Below are 24,338 nucleotides of genomic sequence, written 5' to 3'. Positions count from 1 at the left end.
AGCAAATGATCTAAGAGTTCTAGAATGGACGTTGTCTCAGGGAGGTTTTTAGATCAGTTTTGTCTTAGAGATAAACACAATCGGTTTAACAGTCTGGATTGGCAAATGAAGTTTAATTTCAGCACAGTTTCTGCAGGCCACCTAGCATGCTAAAGTCATCTTTGACCCTCCATTTATTACCTTGTCTTTGGCCCGAAATCCAAACTCAGCTTCCTTTTCTTCTCCAACCACATTTCCAACTGTTTTCAGCCTGCAGTTTACATTCTAGCACAGCCAGACTCGCACTCTCCCACCAAGCCTTCATGCTCTTTCTTCTTTCTTTGTCATTTACCCTGTTCCTTCCATCTGGAAGGGGTTCTTTTGTTCCCTCTTTTTCTTTTTTTAATTTTTAATTTTTGTAGGTATATAGTAGGTGTATGTATTTATGGGGTACGTGAGATATTTTGATACAGGCATGGGATGCGTAATAATCGCAGCATGGAAAATGGGGTATCCATGTCCTCAAGCCGTCACCCTTTGTATTACAGTCAATGCAGTTATACTCTTTTAGTTATGCTAAAATGTGACAATTAAATTATTGACTACAGTCACCCTGTTTTTCTCCCTTCTGTCTGTCTTGAAAGCCTTCAACTGGTGGTTTACAACCTGAATCTAGCTCATGTATTGTGTCTGGCTTGCAGAATTATTTCATAAAACCCACAGTCCCACTCATTCCTATTGCTTTCTAGATGACTGGGTCCACACTTTTATATTATCCATCCTGACTATGTAGACATCTGAAATGTGACCTCTGAGAGCCAGACCCTGCCTTTCCTAATAGGCCCAACCCAATTCTTCCTCGATTAAGAAATCACCCCAGGTTCTTTTAGCTCCATCTCACTCACCACCTCTCCTGCATTCTGAAAACTTTTGGCCTTATCATAGAATTTAGCACTTAATTATATGCAGCTTGACATTTGCTCTTGTCATGGTAGGCCTTTCTGGCACATGTTGGGACAAAACTAACACTTTCTGTTATTTCTCTTTTCAACTAAAGTAATATCTTTCTATCCAACAGCTCACTAAACATTATCTAAGCACCTATGATCTGTTAGGTACCATGCTAGGCCTTTGGGATGCAAAGGTGTTGGAGACAAGCTCCTCTCTTACTAGAAACTAACTTGGAGACCTTATTTCCCAGCACTTGGCCTCTATTCATTATTTCAGAGCACATCTAGTCCTTCCTAAGCCTCACTGCCTGGTTAACACTCCTCCCACTGCTACAATAAACGTTCTTTGAATATTTAAATCATACTTGTCTTTTGAAGCCTGGGTCAATTTCCCTTATATTTGCCTTGCCTGATCTGTTTCACAGACATGTGTCCACCCCTGTCTCTTGGAAATTTGACATAGGCCATCATTTACAGAAAATGTTGTTCTGTGGGTGTCCTATATGTGGCTTACAGACTCTCCAAGGACAGAGCTGATCCAGTCTTACATTTCTCCTGTATTTCCACACTGCGTGGCCGCAGTGCCGGACTCCAAGCAGATATTCAATAATTAATCTCCGTGGTTTGATTGATCCTCCCATCTTCAATTAGTCTACTTTCAAGAAATACGTGGTAACACTAATTTTATTTTTTATACTCAGTGGAATCCAGTGAGAAAGGTAAATCTGCTGCTTTTGCATTAAAACATCGCATAAAAAGCAGGTACCAACTTTGAGTACTGCTGGGCTCCCAAAGTTGTTTATACATCAGTTTAGAATTCAGCCTGCATTTTCCCACAGAAATAATGCCTTGGGGTTGGTCACACCCCCAGGCCAGCCTACATGGACATGTTTAACCTGTAATGTTTTGAACTCTGGGGCAGAGATTAGAGCTCACATTTTCCTCTCCTCATTGCCTGAAGAGTGTGGAGGTTGTATGCGCTTCGCCTTACCTGACAGTCACCGCACTGTGCCCAGCTTTACAATGTCTGTTTTCTTATCTGGATAGTAACCCCCATGAGCACAAAGACCACATCGGTCTTGTTCACTTCCACATCCTAGCACAGTGCCCAGCACATTTATTGAGCAGTCCATACGTACTTGTTGATTTGGATTGAGTTAAATTCTAGTTGAAAGATGATGGACTTTGGAGACACACAGGCATGGATTTGAATTCCAGTGCCATCACTGACTAGCTGAGTGGTATTGGGGCCTCTCTGAGCCTCAGCTTGTCTCTCCATATTTTGTTAATTCATAACACCAAGTTGCTGAGCATGTGGTTAATACCAAAATGTTTTTTCTTTCCTTCCTTACTACCTTAATCTCTCAAAAGCATGTGATTAATTAATTAAGCTGTCTCTTCTTAGTGCACTATTTGTTAAGGTGGTGGTGACAGGGCAGGCAGTATTCGATGCTAGGGCCTTTTTGCAGCTTTTGGGAAGTGTTGGGTTCTATTTCCAGCTCTAGTTCTAACAGGCCGTGTGACTTGAGATAGGTCACGCAAACATATCTGTGAAACAGCAGTGAGAGATTTCAGTGATTTTCAGGCTCTTCCACATAAGTATTAATCATTTCAGGTGAGTGAATATAAATGCTCAATGTTCTGGGGGCAGAGTCCAAAGGTTGAATTTATTTGAAATCAGTCTTATGTTTTATCTTAATTATTCATGCATACTTTATATTCTAATTCATGGTGGATACTTGTTTTAAAAATATTGACATAATGTTATTCATGTTAATGAATGCTTGCTATAAGCCCAACTCTGTCCTAAGCCCTTTATATTCAGAAGTCAGTTTATTTCTACCACAATTCTTTGAGTAAGCTGTTATCATCTCCATGTTACTGTTGAGCAAACTGAGGCTTATATGAGTTGAAATAAGTAAACTCAGGCTACAGAGCAAGTTAGTGGCAGGGCCAGAATTTAATTTGTCCAAATCTAAACTTTTTGCTTATACTTCATTCATTAAAGGGTGCGTCAAAACAGAGACTTCCCACAGTCATCAAATATATTAACAAAAATGCCTTCGCTTTTATATCTGGGGGCAAGGAATGACATGATTCAGTGAGGGTAAGTGTAGTTAACCTTTCCAGAAATACCCCCAGGAGACCAATTACTTATCTGCTTAAAAACTACCCTTGGCCGGGCCCGGTGGCTCATGCCTGTAATCCCAGCTACTCAGGACGTTGAGGCAGGAGAATCGCTTGAACCCGGGAGGCAGAGGTTGTGGTGAGCCAAGATCACGCCATTGCACTCCAGCCTGGGCAACAAGAGCGAAACTCCATCTCAAACAACAACAGCAACAACAGCAACAACAAAACTATCCTTTGCTGGGCAGGGTGGCTCACGCCTATAATACCTGCACTTTGGGAAGCCAAAGCTAGGGGATTACTTGAGCTGAGGAGGTTGAAGCCAGTCTGAGAAACATGGCAAGACCCTACGTCTTCAAAAAATTAAAAAATTAGCTGGGCATGGTGGCATGCACCTGTAGTCCCAGCTACTCAGGAAGCTGATGTGGGAGGATCGCTTGGACCCAGAAGCTAGAGGATGCAGTGAGCTGTGATCACTCCACTGCACTCCAGCCTGGGCAGACAGAGCAAGACCCTGTCTTGAAAAAAAAAAAGAAAACCTATCCTGGAAGACGAGTCACAACACCACACCCTCTTGGCTATATGGTGAAAAGTGAAGAAAGAAGAGGAGATGGTACATATAGGGGGAATAAGTAAAGAAGTTGCCAGCATCTTTGTTTTTTGAGAAGACATGACTTAGCACATCTATTATTTTTCATCAAACTCTGAATTGATAAGATGTAAAGTAGTTTAGACAATGTTGCTACCCATCTGTTCATTCTTTCATCCAACCATCCATCCATCACTCCACTGACACGTTCATTTTGTGTATTTATATATGTACTTAGTGTTTACTCTGTATTAAACGTGACACTACACTTTGGACTTTCAAAATGGAAAGGTGTGGTCCCAAGAAATATGAACAAAGTTTTGTGGGTACTCAAAAAGAATATGCAACTTTGTCTGGGGTAAGGTGGAAGTTTGGAGTGGTTGAGTTCCCAAAGATGATGATTGGGCTGAGTTTTTCCCTGGTGAACAGGATATTACCAGGTAATCAAAGGGAGAAGGACATCTCAGACACAGAGAAAAACATGCTCTCATCTCTGGTGGCTCTCATCTCTGGGGAGGACGAGCCGACCAAGACTGGTTGGGGTAGGGCCTGGGAGAAACGAAACCTGTCCAGACCCCAAGGACTGAACTCTCTGAAGAAGATGCCTGTAGTCCAAGGTGAAGGTGTGGTGAACTCTGTTTCCCATAGTGATTGTGGGAAAATCATAATCAGAATTCCAGGGAGAAGGTAGGAATCCAAGAGTGGTTGGTCTGACTCACTGCAAGTGAGACTTGATATGGTTTCAAGGAAAGGGGCTGACAGCAAGAATATATAAGAGTTAGTTCTGTATTATTAGGCTCCACTCTTATTATGGAGAGGCATTGTTATTATAAAGCCTTACTTACTACATTGCAAAGAACACATCAGGTGCATGTTTCTCCCAGCTGGCTCTGCAGCACCTCCCTCAGGACACCTTCTCACATTTTCCTAGATTGGGTGATGACATTTTTTCTGAGCTTTCTCAGCTCCCTGTAATAGCACTGTCAGGATCCTTCCTTTACCATGTGGTTCTTCCCTAGTCCTACATTGCTAATACACTGTGCTCTCTTAAAAGCAGGGGCTAGATTTTCTGTCTCTGAATCAGAATCCAGGACAGAGCGTGGCACGTAGTGAGTCGGTACCACTCCATATTGAAATTTATGTAGAGAGCTTTTACAGAATAACAACGCTTGAGTCTCATCACCAGAGACTTCGAATTTGTCTTGGGTGGAACCTGGGCATGAATATATTTATATATATGGAAAATCCCCAGCTTGTTCTAAAAATGCAGCCATGGTTATAGACCACTGAAGCAGATGCTTAGATAATGCTTCTTGAGGTATTGGACCATAACAGATATAACAGATATTACCTCATTTTTTGGTAAGGCAGAGGGTTGGAGAGGAGCTGCAACCTGCTGTTGAGGCAGCTTCTCAAGGATCTCAATTCACTCCAGGCCACAGAAACCTGGGAGCAGATGACTACTTCGAGATGCTGCATACTTATCTGAAAGAAAACCTTAATGTGCTCCCAGGAATAAGCTCATGGATTTGCTTCAAGATGACGTGGTTATAATAACCAGCTAAGCTAGGCTGTCACTGTTGAGAATGGAAAGTGACCGAGCATTCATAGAAACTGCTTTCCTGCTCACCAGCTTGTTGGGGAAGGCTCAGAGCTACGGATTAAAAGTGGGGGCACCGAGTGTGTTACAGAAACTGGAAAATGAAGTGGCCATCTTTCTACCATCCAGAAAAGCCACCAGAAACTGTAGATCAAATTGGGAAATTTGGAATAAATCAAGGAAAATAAATGAGTTCTCCCTTGCCCAAATTTATTGTAGTTGTATAGGTGGATCTGGGAGATTTAGTGGAGGAAAAGGGAGCACACAGCCTAAGCTTTCCAGAAAGAGCTGGGGATGATGGTGTTAGAAATGTGACAGAACTTTAAAAATGTTGAAATCATTGGTGACAATTAGAAAACAGTAAAAAAAAAAAAAAATCAACAACAACAAACAAAACCCAACACACATGCTTTTTCAATGTTAAAACCGAGGCACATACTCTGTTGCGGGGGGCGGGGTTAAGAGAGAGAGTGCATCCATATTTCCCAAGATGAGGAGAAATGCCCTTGTTCTAGGAGGCTGTGATTTTGCCAGCACCATGGAGAAGGGCACACATTATCTCTTGCTTATTTTTTATTTATACAGATGGGTTTCTGGGGAGGGTTTTGATTGTATCCAATCTGAACTGACAAAGGCAACCCTGATGTCTGTGTAACTGCATGCATAGATCAGAGGATACAAATTCACTCCTTACATCTATTGGTCTTTTCTGGCCAATTCTGTTGCATTTTAGACTGACATACTTCCTCTGTCCTTTCTTAGCAAAGGAAATGAGGTTCAAGGGTGAGATTTAAAAACCTCCCTTTGCTAGTAATTTTTCTAAAGTTTCTGATAGAATTAATCCCTAAGCAGCCCGGTCAGTGAGAGTGGGCTCTGAATTCTGGCTGAGGCACAGGATGCTGTATGTTTTATGAGATTGGCCTCCCAGCTTGGTTTTGCACCTGCCTGACTTGGAAGGGATTTGTGGGAGGAGTCCATTTTGAAAAATGCCGATAGTAGAGTTTTGATTTGGGGAAACCCTGCCGAGGAAACTGTCAGTCATCACTGAATGAGCCTCTGATGTCTGTGTTCTCTTTCTGGAGGGTGGTGGGGTGAGTAAGGGTATTTTCACTGTAGGAAGGAGGATAGAACGTTGGATATGTTCTTTGGTTTCTCTCATTCCCTGTCAAAGAACCCCTTAGTCTTTTGTATGTGGTCAAGCTGTGTTGTCAGGACAGTTGAAGAAATCTGTGCCCGGAAGCTTCCAGATCCTCTATTCTAGCTCTACCCCCTCATCTAAGAATCTCTGCTTTCTCTCTGCAACAGTTACATGACGTCTCCTATTCGAACTTAAATCCACTTAGTTAAATCACAGCAATTACTTATTCTGTGACAGGTACTTGTGCTAGGTGTTGAGCCCAAAGTAGTGACACAGACCTAATCCCTGTTCTCAAGTAACTTACCAATAATTCACAATCTGTTTGTTTACCAGTGTAAGCGAGGGCAGGTCCGAGTGGATTATGTTAGGACTCCCTACCTCAGAGGAGCTTATAGTCCAGAATTTTAATGCTCTCATTCAGGACTGGTGATGATGCAGAGGCATGAATAAAAGGAAACACTAGTTTGCCATTGGATGGGGGAGAAAAGGGAGGAAAGTCATGCGGGGAGGGAGGGAGCTTGTCCTATCTAGGATGGCTTTCTGGATAAATAATTGCAAAGATTTTCACCACCATGGAGTCCTTTTCTTATCCTATGCCCATGGATGCATGTTTTAAAATACACTGTCTCTCAGAAAAGCAACATGCATTAAACATTGATTAATGTGGTTACTTATTTAAATTAATTAATACTATAGAAACATAATTCAGAATTTTCTGACCAACAGAGTTAAACAGGTTGTCTACTTAGAGTTTATCTTGTTCTCATTCAAACAAGGAATCTTGGCATTTTCATTAGCCCATGCAGTAATACTGAAGACGAGTGGGTGTACAATTTCTGTTAAGCTTTTTGAAATATTGCAAATAGCTCATGTACCCCCATTTCTGCAGTAAAAACCTTACCTGAGACCATTGCTGCAGGGCCATTTGCTCATGTAGTTCAATTTTCACTTAAGCTTTGAAAGTTTACACATTAGGACGGTATAGGTACAGAACACAGGGCCTGAGACTTTATTGGCTCAGAATATTTGTTAATTGACATTAAGCTATTAAATATCAAAATTCAAATAATTGCTTAAGTATTTAGAAAATGAACAGTATATTAGCTAGTCAACTACAACTCAACAGTTTTGCAATTATATTTACATTGTATTTATTTGGAGAGGTTTTTTCTTTTTAACATCTTTGACACGTGATATGAAATGGGGCCTTCAAAAGTCACCTTGTCTAGAGCCTGCTCTTTTGTCTAAAGAGCTGCAAGAAAGGAGACTGAGTGGTATAATTTAAGATCTAAAAGCAGATGACCCTGTTCTTCCTGGAAAGTAGACTGGAGATGCAGGTCCCTTGGGCAAGACATATCTGCTATCTCCTATTCTATTGTGTGGATAAACCATCATTTATATAATAGGATCCCCGATTTGGGGATATTTATCTTGCTTGTTACATTTGGGTATTATATGTAATACAATGTTGCTATAAATAGCCTCACACAGTGCAAGAGCCTTGCAACCAAAAAGACATGGGAGCAGATCCAGCTCCATTGCCTACAGTTCTGTGACTCTGGACAAGTTGCATAAACCTTTAGATTTCCTCATTTGTGACATGGGAAGAACCAGGGTAGCAGATTTACAAGGTTATTCCGTAAATTAAATGAGGTGGCTCATGTAAAGCATTTATCATAATGACTGGTATATATTAAGTGCTCAATAAATATTGAATGATAATAATAATTAGAATGTATCTTACTTTATATCTTAAAATGGGGTAATACTTATCTCCGGGGTTCTTGTCAAGACTCATTGAGATATTGAACACAAAGCACACAGCCCATTGCCCAGCACATAGTAAGAATTCAACAAATGTTAGTTTTGCTTTTTATCTATTTTTTTGCACCTCATAAATTTTTCCTATTTTGAAGAACAAAATAGTAAAGTGGAGCCCATCTGAAGCACATCTTCATAAGTGTCTCCAACCAGCCTTTATTCATCAGCATTAAGATATTGAACATACAGGCTTTAGGAGGCTTAATTTTTTTCTGCTCTAGCCGTCAGGTTGGAGGTTCCAGTATATTTTAATAAAAACCCTTGCAAAGCAACTTAGAGGATCTAAATAAAAAAAAATGTTTTGCTTGTTGAGTTGGTTTCATAGTTGTGCCTTTTAAAAGAATGTTAACCCATGTTACTTTGCAGTGCTTTTCTGTCCATTTAGTAATGTTGGCAACAGTGATGCAGCTCGTGAGCCCCAAGGTTACATCTAGAGCCCCAGCATGGGGTGGGAGAGCTGCTGGGGATGGGGAAGGAGGAGAGCCATTCCCACAGCAGCCTGACACCCCTTAACACAGGGCTTCCTGGGTGTACGTCCCTGGGATGTATCCACTCAGTCTCCTATGGACATGGTTCTTTAGGATTGCAGCCTGACTTTCATTTCTTTCCAATGGAGAAAGATTTCTATTTTCATTGTTACATATATGATGATGAACATTTCCAACAAAACAAAGCAAATAAAATTATCCCTTTAACCTCACATCTGTCCCTCCTCCCTCCCACTCAGTGATATCATTGTTAATGGTGTGCAATACATTTTTTCCAGACTTTCTGGACATAGAAAATAAAATTTTAAAAAAAAGGATTATATTGCATATGGTGCTCTGTAGTCTCTTTTTAATGAACATATTTAGGATATCTTTCCAGGTCAAGATCTATTTACCTTCTCCTCCATTGTGTGAATAAACCATCATGTACATAATATGATTCCTGATTTGACCACATTTATCTTGCTTGCTGCGTTTAGGTATTATAAACAATGCAATATGCTACAAGCAGCTGTGCACACAACTGTTTGTCTTATGATGTTCTTTGGACAGATTTACAGAATGATTTACCATCTGCAAAGTGCTGCCACATCCATCCATTTATGTGATCCAAAGAGGTGGAGGCAGAGGCAGTCACAAACCTGGACTTGAGTCAGGCAGGCCTGGGCTGGAACTTGGATTAGCAGACCACAGCCAAGTACTTCACTTCACTCATCTCTAAATCTGGAATTGTAGAAGTATTTCTCCCATTTTATATGTGCTTGCAGGATTCCTTAAGTTAATGTATGTAAAATACTTAGAAAAGTGCATGCCACATAGTAAAAACATTTTTAAGATATTAGCTCTCAGTGTTGGAATTAGCTATGGTTCCTCAAAACAATTCTGATATTGTGGATGCCAATGCATCCAATATACAGATGAATAAACTTGAGACTCAGAGAGGCAAGATGGGTCAAGGCCAATGACCAACAAGGAAAGAGAATAGTTAATGGCAACTTCATAGTCTCTGTGCAAGGAGAGACTTTTGCAGACCACTTTTCATAATACTGAAAGAGGTTGCCAGAGAAGTTGGAGAGGGCCTAAAGCACCATTCCATTGTGCCACCGACACCACATTTCTGATCACGGAAGGAGCATGCAATCAGGCAGAAATGAGCTTAGGTTCAGGTTTGGCCATCTGTGAATGGAACTTTCTTGGACAAGTTACTAAATCTCTCTAATTCTCGCGTCGTATATCTGGGATTTCAGTGCAGTTTTATAAAAAGTTAAATGAGATTATGTCAAGTCTATATGCACAGTTCCTGGCATATAATAAGACCTTGAAATCTGTGTTAGCAGTAGTGTCAGAATTAGAACCCACATCTTCTTTTCCTTTTGATTGTATCCTGCTGCTGCTAACTCCAACCCTGTCTTCTAGAGAAGGCTAATACAAAGTGTAAGACATGTGTGACAACATGAATGCATTGCCCAAGTCCTACTTGGCAAATGGGGTGGGGATGCTCACCCAGTGGGTGGGGAGAAGCAGAGATGATGGGATACAGCAGTGCCACCCACCCTACCTTGTTGTTCCTGCCTCCCCTTCGCTGAGCTGTCTCTGTCCCTGGCTGCCTCTGAGGCTTGCTTCATGCAATGAGATGTCAGTGCAGTAAAATCTTTCAGGATGGAAACCAGTTCAAACAGGAAGAAAGAAGACAGCACTAAACCCAGAACTCATGCAAAAATCACATTCCCTCTAAGGGCCAGAGAGAGAGAAGGTGACTGTACTGTAGATGATATCTGTTACTGTTTTCAAAGTTAGATATTTTCTTTCCAGGTGTTTGTGGTACCTTCAAGATAAGAAAGAAATGGAAAAGACCTCTCACATAGAACACAGAATGGAAAAAAACAGTAGTAGCCATAGATTGCTGCTGTTTTCACTGTAAGAATATGCATTCTTTCTCTTTTGCTTAAAAAAAAAAAGTAGACCTTTGGATTTCACTCTGTAACTGTGACCTTGTGATCTTCCTCTTAGTACTGAAAAGGCCTAAAGACAAAGCAGGCGGAGGAGGTGAGATTATTCTTGGCATGAACACAGGGCCAACGCTGCCCGTGTGCTGGACTGGAGGAAGCAGTGGCCCCCACAATATTCAGCAGAATAGGTCCTTCATTCTAGCTCTGATGACATTTCCTGTCACACGTCACTGGTCATATTACCATGTGCAAACCGCTTCCTAAAGCTGAAGTTTTTCTTTCTGTAAAATTAGGGATTGCACTATCACTCCTTTTGAAACCTTAGACATTTACATGACACAATCATATTTTTAAAAATGTATGACTATCAGATGTATGTTTAATATATTTAACAAAATCACCTCACTTCTAAATATTCAAATGTGAAAAGTTTAGAGTAGAATTCCCTTGTAAAGATGGTCAATTACAATAGGTACCTATTTTTCCTCCCTCTTGAAAACCTCCTAAAAAAATAAAAGAATTTCTTTGAAAGAAAGGTAGGAATCATACGGAAAGTTGGTACATGACATAGCAGACCTGAGAAAAGTATTTCATAAGCCAGCAGTGGAGGACCCTGAGGACTCATCCAATCTAAAACAAAGTTTCAGGAAGTGGTAGTACCGGGTGCCCCTGCACGTCAGGGTGAATGAAAGGAAGGAGCTCAAATAAGGAGGATCAATTGAGAGCCTGTTACGGAAGCAATCTGATTCCATGGGGCTGAGTTATTGAAGGTGTATACAATAAAGAAGAAAAAATAGAGGATATCTGGCCTAGGAGATGCCAGACAAAATTGAAGACAGTGATACCTTACTCAAAAGCAGATTTCAATCAAAATATGCATCCTGGAGGCTAAAACCTCCAGCACTTTCCTCCCATTCAGCTCCTAGAGCACTGGTGGCCAGGCCTTCACACATCATGCGGGGATCAGACAATTCTTATTAGTGAAATCCAAGCAGTCCAAGAAGAAAGACTTGCATATATTGATATTGGCATCTCTCCAACTAAATGTCCCAAGCTCATCACCCTGCAGTAAGCTCACAGACCACAAGCCCTACTTACATGTTCAGGCAGTGCTCTCCAGCTAAATGTCTCAACCAGATCACCCTGCAGTAAGCTCACAGACCACAAGCCCTACTCACATGCTCAGTCAGTGATCACCTTAGCATCACACACACTGAAATGAGAACATAGCCCCAAGGATTAAAGAGAACTAAGGAACAATGCTCGCATAGAAGAGAGAGTGCAAAACAAGCAAACAGAAGAAAAGCTATTTGGAGGACACAGACTCTGTGAGGCAAAGCAAACTTTAGAAAATAGGCAGAGAGAACTTAGAAAACAGCAGAAGAGACCACTGTAAATCGGGAGATAGTACTTAAAAACACTAAACACTCAGAGAACTAAAAGGAATCTTGGATTTTTCCAAATTGCTTTTTTTGGGGTGGGGGGTGGGGCAGGAAATGAGGAGTGTACAAGAAATGGGAATCCATCATAGTTTACAACTTGGATGAGAATGGTATTTGCATATTCAAAATATTTTAAATAATAAATATTGATCAAAGCAAAATTATACCATAAGTGTATGAGAGGAAGGAGAAATGGGAAGGATGCATGTGCCTGATGGGACAGTGGGAGGAAAGAGTGAAATGCTTGGTTTTTTTGCTTGTTTTTTTTTTCTTTTGAGACTGCTCTATTGCCTAGGCTGGAGTGCAATAGTACGATCTCGGCTCACTGCAACCTCCACCTCCTGGGATCAACCCATTCTCCTGCCTCAGCCTTCCAAGTAGCTGGGACTACAGGCATGCGTCATCATGCCTGGCTAATTTTTATATTTTTAGTAGAGACGGGGTTTCACCGTGTTGGCCAGGCTGGTCTCGAACTCCTGAGCTCAGATGATCTGCCCGCCTCAGCCTCCCAAAGTGCTGGGATTACAGGCATGAGCCAGCGCCCCTGGCCAAAATGCTTATTTTTTTATGGTGGACAGTTAATAGACAATGCCAAAAAGTAAAAAGAAATGTTTAAAAAATAAGTAACATAAACATATTATTGGCATCATGTTCATAAATGCCAAAATAACAATTACAACAGCTTAAAGAGGTACGAAGGTTCCTCTGGCAAGGGGATCATGAGAGACTGCTATATTTTGTTTGTTTGGGGATTTGGATTATTTTTTCCTTTTTTTGAGACAGGGTCTCACTCCCTGTTGCCCAGGCTGGAGTGCAGTGGTGTAATCACAGCTCACTGCAGCCTCAACTTTCTGGGTGCAAGCCTGCCTCAGCCTCCCCAGTAGCTGGGACTACAGGTGTGCACCACCATGCCAGGCTGATCTTTTATATTTTTAGTAGAGATGGGATTTCGCCATGTTGCCCAGGCTGATCTTGAACTCGTGGGCTCATGCAATCTTCCCGTCTTGGTCTCCCAAAGTGCTGGGGTTATAGGCATGAGCCACTGTGCCCAGCTTGTTTTGTTTTTAAATGAAGCTTGAAGAATTTTCAGAACTATATACACTTATAACTTTGATACAAATAAAGTTTTATATCAAAACCATAAGTAGCATCATTTGTGTAAAAGTAGATTTCTCAAATTATTAAATATGTTATCCTATGCAATTAGACACTGAGCACGTCCAAGTTTTATTTAACTGATAAACTAGGAAACAAGCTGAACAACAACAACCTGGTTCAAAAGCATTCAGGTTTCTTGATATTTTGTGAGAGAAGAGATACTTGTATAAAATTGTCATTAGGTATAAAACAGGTAAATTTTATCCAGAGTGATAAAACTATGAGTTTTAGCAAAGCTGCAAACATCACATTGTATCATTTTTCTGCAAGTTAACTACTAACTCTGCAAGGTTATAAAATTTCTAGTTTCTAATCAGTTGTGGATGGTTAATCCAAACAAAGTTATATTTCTGAGAGGGTAAAAGGACCTTCAGTGTGGTTTTTCCAAACGTTCTATTAAAAATATCATGCAATCCTCATTTTGCTTTGTTTCCAAGTTTTGGAGCTTTTTCTTGCACACTTGCCATAAATATAACCAACTTCAAAAAATAAACGCAATAAAAGCAAAACAATGTCATTAAGTTCTAGGTAGATGCTGTTTGCTGCCTGCTCTGACCTGAAGACTTTCCTCTGTTAGAAAAGGGGTTTTACAAGAACTAGAGAGGTATTAAAGACATAGTATCACCAAAAGGAGATTTCTCTACCTGGTATCATGAGAAGTGTTGAAAGAAAAATGAAAAAAAAGGCCACATCTTTAATATAATTTGGTTTAGTGTTATGAAATGCTTTGTCTATTGTTACTTAAAATATTCTCATATTTGGTGTACTCTCTTATTCTAGAAATCCTGCAGGAGATCAGTAGTTTTGCACTGCATTCGGCAAAGTCCTAGGACTGGCCTAGGGCCAAGAGTGAGTCAAGAAGAGAGGGCTTGGCTCCCTTAGCCCCGACCCTGCCTGTTCCCCGTCCACTCCCAGCTCACCTTCTGCTGTGTTATGTAGTGAGCTCCGCATAAGACTTCATTTCAAGTCCCTTCCAGATACCAGAGCCTATAATTATTAAAAGAAAAACAAATCACTACAATTTGCAGTGTGTTTAGGTTGGATGGATTAATTTCTTTGCCAATGGGAAGACTGATTTTGTCATTTCAATTACAAGCCACCGTTTAGTTTGAGCCCGGAAGTCACTTTCCTAGAGTCTCCCTCCACTTGCCTGGTACTGGAGCAATTAACAGTGGGTGATTTGTGGCTGCACTTTTACTGCTTAGCACAGGTTTATCATCTTGAAAGTTTTCCATTTGCATATATGCTATACATTCTTTGGGTGACATTTCGATATCACCCAGAGTTTAGATTATGCATTGCCTTGTACTGCACTTTCTGCTACGTGCTGGGAATCTGCAAGCCCAGCCAGAGTACTGATGCAAACCAAGGGGAATGTGAGTCGCAGCCACCACTTACTGAGGGCTTACTGTATTCCAACCCCCAGTATCAAAGGCTTTACCTGCATTACCTTGTTTATTCCTCAAACCTTGAAGTTACTATTATTTGCCACATTTTATAAACAAAGAAACAGAAACTCAGAGAGGAAAAGCAGTTTGCCCAAGGTCACCCAGCCCAAATGAGCAGAGCTGGAATTCAAACTCAAGTATCTCTAATCTCAAAACACTCTGCTCTGCAACCTCCCAATACTGGGAGCTTTCCGAGTGAAATGAATTGAATTTGACAGTTTTCTACTTTTAAATACCAGACTTCCTGAGCAGTCTAATTGCTGCTCTTTGGAACAAGAAGAAATGGCTATTTAAAAGAAGCAAGCGGCAGGAGGTCAAGAAAGGGGGTTTTAATATCTGTATTCACAAGGGGAGAGATGTAATCCTGGAAAAAAAAATAGCATCAAAATGAAAAACATTATATAAATTTGATGAAATTGCAAAGGAATGCAGAAAAGATAAGGGAGGGGGAATACATAGCATTGAAGATTTTATAAAAGGCAGAGAAAAGATCAGAAGTCACTGAAGGAGTTAGAAGTTGGTCCAATCGAAGGCAGGGTCTATCCATCTTGACAGATGGAAGGAGGAGGATGAAACCCCCCAAGTAGCCACCAGAAATCTATGATCGTGTTCCAGTCTGTGTGGGTGCGTTTGGGTAAGGCGAATACTCTGGAGACAGCCGTTGGGTTGAATCCTTTCTTGCTTACTTCCTCACTGGGTGACCCTGGATACATTACTTAACCACTCTGGCTTCAGTGTCTTCATCTGAACAGTGGAGACAGTAATGTTGCTCATCTGGATGTGAGGCGAGGTAAAGTGCTTAGCAGAGTGCCGGACATTTAGGAAGCACTAAAGACTGTCAGCTGTGGTCATTGTTATAACCATGAATATCATGTTCACGTAATATAAGAAACAGGAAACTGTAAGTCAGCAAAATGGCTTGGAGAAATAAATGAGAAGGAAATCAGGAGAGAGGTTCACCTTTGGGCCAGAAATATGGGGAGGTCTGTCTTCCCTGGCATAGAGTGTCAGGAGTAGAAAGGGCTGGTTGGTGGGGAGAGACCAGCCAGTCTCCAATAGACTGAAGTCTGGCTGCACTTTATGAAGCAGAGGAACTTGTTTCTGTAAAATAAATGCTCTAACAAAAGGTCCAGTGGCAGAGGTTCTGTTGGTGGTTCCACAGAGCTAGAGAGTCTGGGACTAGCCAAAATGACAAAGTGAGTCTAAGGCAGAAAGAGAAAGAAAGCTCTGGGTTATTCATCTCTGGGTGCCAAAAGTCATTGAAAGTCATTGGGGCAGGGGGAGGACATTTTTTAATAAGAACATCTTCTTTCTTTTTCTGGCCCTACCCAAACTGCAAATCGACTTCTCTTTCACTGTATAACCAACTTCCTGCAATTCCTTACATTAAGGGACAAAACCACACTTAAGTTTAATGCAGTAAAGCTTGCCGGCGTACTTGTAAATGAGCATGGGTGGTCATCCATGTTTTCAGCCACCATCCATTTAGCACTTTCTTTATGCCAGGCTCTGGCTAGGTCCTGGAGACACAAGGCTATTCTCAAGCCCCCATCTCCAAAGCTAAACAGCGTGTCACATCATAGTTCTTAGCCATCCAAATAACACACCTAAAATTCAGAAATTGCTGATGCCCAGGCTCTGTCTCAGACTACAGAACCTCCAGCAGAGGACCCAGGCATATATGTTCTTCCAGAATTGCACATGTCATTTTTATGTCCACATCAACCTTGAGAAAACCTACATTTTTGTAGATGAGAGAATTGAGGTTCAGAGAAGTGATAAGTGAGGTTGCACAGCTGGCAAATACAGCATTGAACTTCAGACCCAGGGCTTCTGAGGTTAAGATCCCAAGGCCCTTCCACTTGGCCATGGCCACCCTCACATATGCATGGTATGCAACTCTGTGCCTAAAAGCCATGCTGGTAAAATGATCCCAGATATAGACGAATATGCTCGAAACCCTTGCTGACTACAAAAGCTCAAAAAGGATCAGCAAATCCTACAGAAATTTTAGGGACCCGTATTTAAAGTGGACAGAACTCAATACCTGCTACAACCTGACTCACTGTAAATTTCCACCCAAGGTGGATAATGTGGCTTCTATTATACAAGCATGATGTGGTTACCATTAAGTAACCGTAGTTTCCATTATATAACCCTAGTCCTGGGGCTCCAGAAACACTGCCTCCTCAATTTGTCCCCCCAGCCTCCAGGTGACAGTGACTTCCTGCTGTGGCTGACTCTAGGTTACCTTGTTTGGTGTACTGGCATTTCTATTACCTGTATAACCAATTCCCTGCATTAAATTTCCTCCTTATTCCGACTCAGATCCTGACTATTAGATGAAGAAACCAAGGATTAGAAAAGTTAATATAACTGTATTTGTCTGTTCTTGCGCTGCTATGAAGAAATACCTGAGACTGGGTAATTTATAAAGAAAAAAGGTTGAATTGGCTCATGATTCCGCAAGCTGTACAGGAAGCTGTACTGGCATCTCCTAGGCTTCCGGGGAGGCCTCAGGACGCTTTTACCCATAGTGGAAGGCAAAACAGGAGCAGGCATCTTCACATAGCCAGAGCTGGAGGAAGAGAAAGAAGGGAGAAGTTGCCACGCACTTTTAAACACCCAGATCTCATGAGAACTCACTATCGTGATGACAGCACCAAGAGAGATGGTGTTAAACCGTAAGAATCCACTCCTATGATCCAGTCACCTTCTACCAGGCCCCATCTCCCACACTGGGGATTACGATTCAACATGGGATTTCACCGGGGACACAGATCCAAACCATATAATAACTTAACCAATGCAGTACTAGTTATGTCAGAGCTAGTATTCTAGCTCCAAAGTTCCTGATTCCAAAGCCTAAGTTAAGAGATCTGAACTTATATTTCAGGTGACTGGTGGAATTTCTTATGCCCAGTGCAGGTGGTGATGGTGATGGAGGTATGACGGTGGTGGTGGTGATGATGATGACGGCAGTGGTGGTGGTGGTGCTGGTGATGGTGTTGAAGATCACCATGTCTGACCACTATTGTCTGTGTCCTTTGGACATTTGTGCGGACACAGTGTCCTAGTTGTCACACAGATGTCTCTGACTGTGTTACAGGCCTTCACCTACCACCACATCCAGGAGATCATGGTCCAACTGCTGCGGACAGTGAACCGGACAGTCATCACCATGGGCCGGGATCACACTCTGATTGTGAGTAGATTATTTCTTCTTGTCAAATGTTGCAAGCTCTTCAGCATCTAAAAATGGATTTGCTGAAAGGGCAGATCACATTGAACTCCCAGCATTGATCATTGCTTTGTTTTGGAGTACAAGGACCAGATTTTTCCTGTCTGAGTTGGGAGGACTTGAGAATTAACTCAAGTTGTTGAAATAAAACAAGGCTTAGGACTTGTCTAGTTGAGTGTACCAGCCCTAAATTGAGTACACCAGCAAGGGTGAATGATCACTGCTGAAGACCGAGAAGGGAGAGCAGCTTTTGTAAGTGAACAAGGTATAACATCCCAGATGCATGTCCACTAGGAACATTTTCCTCTGGCCTACATTCAAGTGGTGCCCAGTCTCAGGGTCCTGTGAGCTTGGTTTCTGAAGGGGCTTCATTGTGTGTTAACTCTGCCCATAGATGCCGGTTATTCAAGGTCATTACTACATATTGAGCTATTTTCTGCATAAACACTATGTTCTGAAGATCAGGAAATTTCTGCCCCATCATCTGATTATTTTTCTTCTCCAGACACAGAACCCAGCTCGAACCCTTTAACCTCTGCCCATCGTGCTTTAAACCAAGGACCCAAACTTCAAATGCTTACAGGGGCCAGTCACCAACATAAATGAGTATGCCCAACCATGTCACTCCTCTGCTCAAACCTGCCAATGGTTGTCCATCTCACTCAGAATAAAATCCAAACCATTGCCAGGCCTGGAATGCCCCTGCCCCATGCTCATTGATTTATGTGTTCCTCCCACATATAAAACATGATGGATGTGCTGTTTCCTTTTGAGTCAGGTATCACCTAAGCATAGAGGCCTCCCTTCTCTGATCACCCTGTCTACAGTTCCCAGTACCTCTCCATCCACTAAAAATCATACCTTCTTTATTTTTCTCATTACTTATAATTGGAAATACACATTATATTATTTGGTTATTGTCTAGCTATCCTCATGAGAATATGAGCTCCAGGAAAGTAAGCATATTTGTCTGTTTTGTCATTGCTGTGTCTCTAGGTCCTATAACAGCACTTGGCATATAGTAGGTGCCCAATAAATACTTTTGAATGAATAAATGCATGACATGTGACAGGCAGGGACTCTAATGCTTAAAAGAGGATGAGCGCTACTCAGCCCTGATTGATTGATACCATGTGAGATTGGACCCTGTAGTTGCTAGAATTCCCAGTATTTCAAGAGAAACTGAAAATTTCCATGTTTTACGTGAAATTTTCTGATATTTCAGTATTGGAAGTTCATTTAAAAAATAATGTTTATACACACTTTGTGACTCACAAACAGCTGGATTCTCTTCTGAAAGCCACCCTGACATTCCTGCTTTACACAGCGGTGACATCCATGGGCAGCATCAGTGGTGCCAGCTACTCTTGCCTTTTTTGGCCAGAGAGCCATGTAAACTGGTCTTTGTCATTTGTCTCACTTACCATCCTTCCACCTTTGAAGTATCGCATTTTTCTTTTTTCTTTTTTCTTTTTTGGTTTGAGAGAGAGTCTTGTTCTGTCACCCAGGCTGGAGTACAGTGGCATAATCTCAGCTCACTGCAACCTCCACCTCCTGGGTTCAAGTGATTGTCCAGCCTCAGCTTCCCAAGTAGCTGGGACTACCAGCGTAAGCCACCATGCCCAGCTAACTTTTGTATTTTTAGTAGAGGCAGGGTTTCACTACATGTTGATCAGGCTGGTCTCGCACTCCTGACCTCAAGTGAAGCATTTTATAACCTCCTTTATCTTTTTTCCTTCTCTTTGGAGTAAACCTAAAGATGATCATCAGTCCATTTGGGTCATTCTGTACATAGCAGGCTCTTAACTTCCTTTCCCGTAGAACAGTGATTCTTTTAAACAGGGCCTGGATCATAGGAAGCACTAAATAAGTGCTGTATAGTATTATTTTCCTTTCAATCTGGTAGACTGAGGCTCTCTCTCTTTTGCATTATCTACGCAGGTGAGTAACTACTCAGTACTGCCAGTTCTATGAGCTTTTTATTTGATGCTCTGCTTTTGTAGCTGGCTCTTCTAACACACATTCCTCACTGTTGCCCCATCAATCTTTACCAGGACACTCCCCTACTCTGGGACGTACAGTAGCTCCCCGCTGCCTACCAAATTAAGTCGTAAATGCATTAGCCCAATCATTTTCAGCTTCTGTGATCTGATCTGTTCACAGCCACATTTTTCAGTCTTTTCATCAACATTTTTCCATCCAAATATCCAGCCAAAATGGATATCTGGATATTGCCCAAACATGCTGGCACTGTCTTACTTGCAGGCGTAGCCTCTGCTTCTTTCTTTGCCTGAAATTCCTTCTTGTACCTTTCAACATGTTGAAATACTACCTAGCTTTCCAGGTCCAGCACAAATGTACCAAGCTCTCTTTACCTTTTTTTTTTTTTTAAAAAAGCAGTTTTTCCTGGCTAGCACGGTGAAACCCTGTCTCTACTAAAATACAAAAAATTAGCTGGGCATGGTGGGGGGCGCCTGTAGTCCCAGCTACTCGGGAGCCTGAGGCAGGAGAATGGCGTGAACCCGGGAGGCGGAGCTTGCAGGGAGGCGGAGCTTGCAGTGAGCCGAGATGGCGCCACTGTACTCCAGCCTGGGCGACAGAGCGAGACTCAGTCTCAGAAATAAATAAATAAATAAATAAATAAAAATAAATACGGTTTTATTGAAGTATAGATTTTACACTTTAAAATTTAACCATTGAAAGTATTCAGTTTGGCGAGTTTTAGAAAATTTATAGTTATGCAACCATCACCGATATTCAGTTTAGGTACTTCTTTTACTCTCCAAAGTTCCATTTGCAGTCCCATTTGCAGTCACTTTCTTTCCCTCCTCTCGCCAACCCTGAGCAACCACGAATCTGCTTTTCGTCTCCATAGATTACCTTTTCTGGGAAATTTTATATAAATGAAGTCATACAATTTGAGGTCATTTGTGTCTGTGTTCTTTCCTTAGCATGTTTTTGAGGTTTGTCCATATTTTAGGACGTATCAATACTTCATTTCTTTGCATTGCTGAATAATGTTACATTATATGAGCTTGCCGCCTTTTGTTTAGCCAGTCACTAGTGGATTGATATTTGGATTGTTTTTAACGTTTGACTATTATAAATAATACTGCTTTGAACATTCACAAACAAGTGTTGTATGAATGTGTTTTGACTTCTTTTGGGTAGAAACCTAGGAGTGGAATTGCTGGGGCGTGTGGGAAGTGTACGTTTAACTTTAGAAGAAACTGCCATACTATTTTCCATAGTAGCTATAATGAGAAAATCCTAGAATTATATATTTTTAAAAACATTCCCTGAAACTAGGAGGGAGCAAAGTGATTAAAGAATGACTCGGATGAGTCCAGCTTGACCAGTAGATGAGTTTATTACGACTTATATATGAGGTACTCCTGGATGGCGGCAGGACAGCTTTAGAGATCAACGCAACCTCCCAACCTAAAGCTGCTTTTAAGCTAATTTTCTGGCGCTTTGCCTACTGTATGCGTGCGATGGGTCTGTTCTCCTTGGTAGATTCTCAGCTACCCTCTGGGATGTTTGGGTTGTCAGGGACACCTGCTTCTCAGCTGGGCACCTTGGCATTGACTCACCGCCCAGCCTTTAAAGACAAGCAGCGTACATACGCTCCTAAGAAACCCTGTGGATGACCCATCACAGGACGTGGCTGTACCACTTCACATTCCCACCAGCAATGTTTGAGGTTTTGTTTACCCACATCCCCACCAAGTCTTATTATTGTCAGTCCTTTGGATTATAACAGTCCTAGTGGTATTTCGCTGTGGTTTTAATTTTCCTTTCCACAATGATGAATGATATTGAGCACATTTTCATGTGCTCTGCCTCTCTTTTTTTTTTTTTTTTTTGAGTCACTTTTATCTGTGAACTTGTCACAGCTCCTCTCTTAGACTGTAAGACTTTAAGGCTTGTGCCTATTTGTGAAATAAATGGAGTAATAATAGATCTTCCTCATAGAGTTCCTGCATGAATTAAATAATATGATACAGGATAAGCATTTGTAGATGTGCTTCTTATGCACAGTATTCATTTATTTATTCCTTCAGCAGTTTATGAGAACCTCTTAGATACTCAGCACAAAAACTCAGAAATGAGTTAGGCATGGTCTGTGCCTGGAGAAAACCAGACCTCTTCTGATGTGATATCTCTCAGGCATCTCAAATGCATTGTGCCCCAAAGTCAACGCATTGCCAGCTCCCTGAAGCCCACTCCACACTCCACCTGAATTCGGGATCTCAGTTTATGGGACTGCCATCCTAGATCTCGAGCTGCCCTTGCTCCTCCCTCTCTGTCACCTGCCTGCCCCTTCCATTCACCCACCCAGTCCTGCTGCTTTCAGCCCACCTGTCCCCGCTCTCTCCCCACTTGGGCTGGAAAAGCTACCCTTCCTCTGTCCCTTGACCTGTGTTCTCCGAGGCCCTGTGCATGCCTAGGTCACTGTGCTCATCGTGCTTAGGACATTGTAAGGTAATTTGTAGGCTTCCCCCATATTTTGTGGACCCCCTGAGGTCAGGCACCCTGTTTTACTCTTTTATCCTCAATACCCAGTGGGGTGCCTGGCATGCAGTGGGTACCCAAGTTTTTTGAGCAAATGAAGGCACTAATGAAATGAAATGAGTGAATGAGTGAAATAATCACCGAAAATTCTATCATTTCCTACCTTCATATTCTTGAATGCGCTTTCCCCTCAGATTGCTTTCCCTTATTCAACAAATGTGTTTTCTAAATATGGGAAGCCACATTTCAGGGAGTAAAGAATTGCCTGTTAAGACTTTCTGGCTCATCCCTGAAGCCTTGCAGAGGTTGTAAGTTGCAAGCTGTGTCATAGTATCAATGACTTTGGAGTTTGCTAGTGTAATTACAATGCTAAGAGTGCTGAGAGTGCTGGAGAGCCAGAGGCCTGTGGCAAGCATACCTCACTAGGAGCAGAAATGTACCTGAAACAGAAGGAAGCAACAAACAAGGTTTTCTTAAGATATAGCTTCATTTTCATAAAATGAGCCTTTCCAGCAATTCCTAGAATAGAAATATCTCCTCCAAATTAAAGAAAATGATGTTGGAAAGTAATTACTCAGGGGTCAAGGGTCCCTGTCTTAGCACTGAAGGCCCCAATCTAATTCTGAATTAAAATTTGACAAGGAGGAGAGATCCCCATTCCACCTGTCACTTTTAATTTTCCAGATGTGATTTTTATTGGTTAGTTTCCATTGCTTGGGAATATTAATCAATATTGGTGGTAAACACCATACATGTCAAGTACTTTCGAAATCCCAAAAGGACCCCAAATGGGTATAGGATGACTGGTTGCAACTCTCATTCTTATACAGGATTCGTGACACTTTTTTTTCTTATTTTCATGGATAGGAACTTGCAATAAAAGGGTTTAGCCATTAAAATCACAGGAACCATAGGGCTAGGATGGATTGCTTGTTGGGCTCAGTGCTTTGCAATGATGATTCCTGATTTTTCTATAGATCACTTCCCTTAAAATGAATTGTTGGTGACAAATGAGCAAAACGGAATTTTGCAAAAACAAAAAACAAATGACTTTTACATGACTAGTACCCTTTCATCCTCTCTCTGCCACGGTCTAATTTGTCAGGTAACTTCTTGTTGACTTAAGTCCTAAGGAATTTGACTTTGGTGCTGAGAAAGGGAGCATGGTTTGATAGAAAGGATATCTATATATCTATATATATGCTTTTATTTCAATACATTTGGAGTACAAGTGGTTTTTTGTTACATGGATGAATTATATAGTGGTGAATTCTGATATTTTAGTGCACCCATCACCTAAGTAGTGTGCATTGTACCCAATATGTAGTTTTTCATTCCTGGCCTCCCTTCCACCCTCCCCCTTCTGAGTCTCCAAGGTCCATTACGTTACTCTGTATGCCTTTGCCTATTCATGGCTTAGCTCCCACTTTAAAGTGAGAACATTCGGTTTTTGGTTTTCCAGTCCTGTGTTACTTCACTTAGAATAATGGCCTCCAACTCCATCCAAGTTGTGGTAAAAGACATTATTTCATTCCTTTTAATGGCTGAGTAGTATTCCATGGTGCATATATCCCACATTATCTACTCATTATCTGATGGGCAGTTAGGTTGGTTCCACGTGTTGGCAGTTGAGATTTGTGCTGCTGTAAACATACATGTGCAAGTGTCTTTTTCGCATAATAACTTCTTTCCCTTTGGCTAGATACCCAGTGGTGAGATTGCTAGATTGAATGGTAGATCTACTTTTAGCTCTGTAAGGAATCCCATACTGTTTTCCATAGAGACCGTATTAATTTGCATTCCCACCAGCAGTGTATAAATGTTCCCTTTTCCCAACATCCACACCAACATCGATTTTTTTTTTCTTTTGAATAATGGCCATTCTTGTAGGAG

At 41.4% G+C, this 24,338-nt stretch overlaps 1 protein-coding gene across 3 annotated transcripts in view; it reads left to right on the top strand.

Moving 5' to 3' along the window:
* Positions 1–24,338, top strand: part of LOC105480844 (dedicator of cytokinesis 2) — a 434,017-nt gene that overhangs the window by 175,049 nt on the left and 234,630 nt on the right. For 2 of the 3 annotated variants that reach the window (XM_011740035.2, XM_011740037.2), the window contains one exon: positions 17,799–17,894. The exons of the other annotated variant lie outside the window; for it this stretch is intronic. In XM_011740035.2, the coding sequence (XP_011738337.2) occupies positions 17,799–17,894 (96 nt within the window). The remainder of the gene's footprint in view (positions 1–17,798; positions 17,895–24,338) is intronic. 3 annotated transcript variants of the gene reach the window in all.

Source organism: Macaca nemestrina, chromosome 6, assembly GCF_043159975.1.
Source record: "Macaca nemestrina isolate mMacNem1 chromosome 6, mMacNem.hap1, whole genome shotgun sequence".
NCBI classification, from domain to species: domain Eukaryota; kingdom Metazoa; phylum Chordata; class Mammalia; order Primates; family Cercopithecidae; genus Macaca; species Macaca nemestrina.
This window is presented reverse-complemented; position numbering and strand designations above follow the sequence as displayed.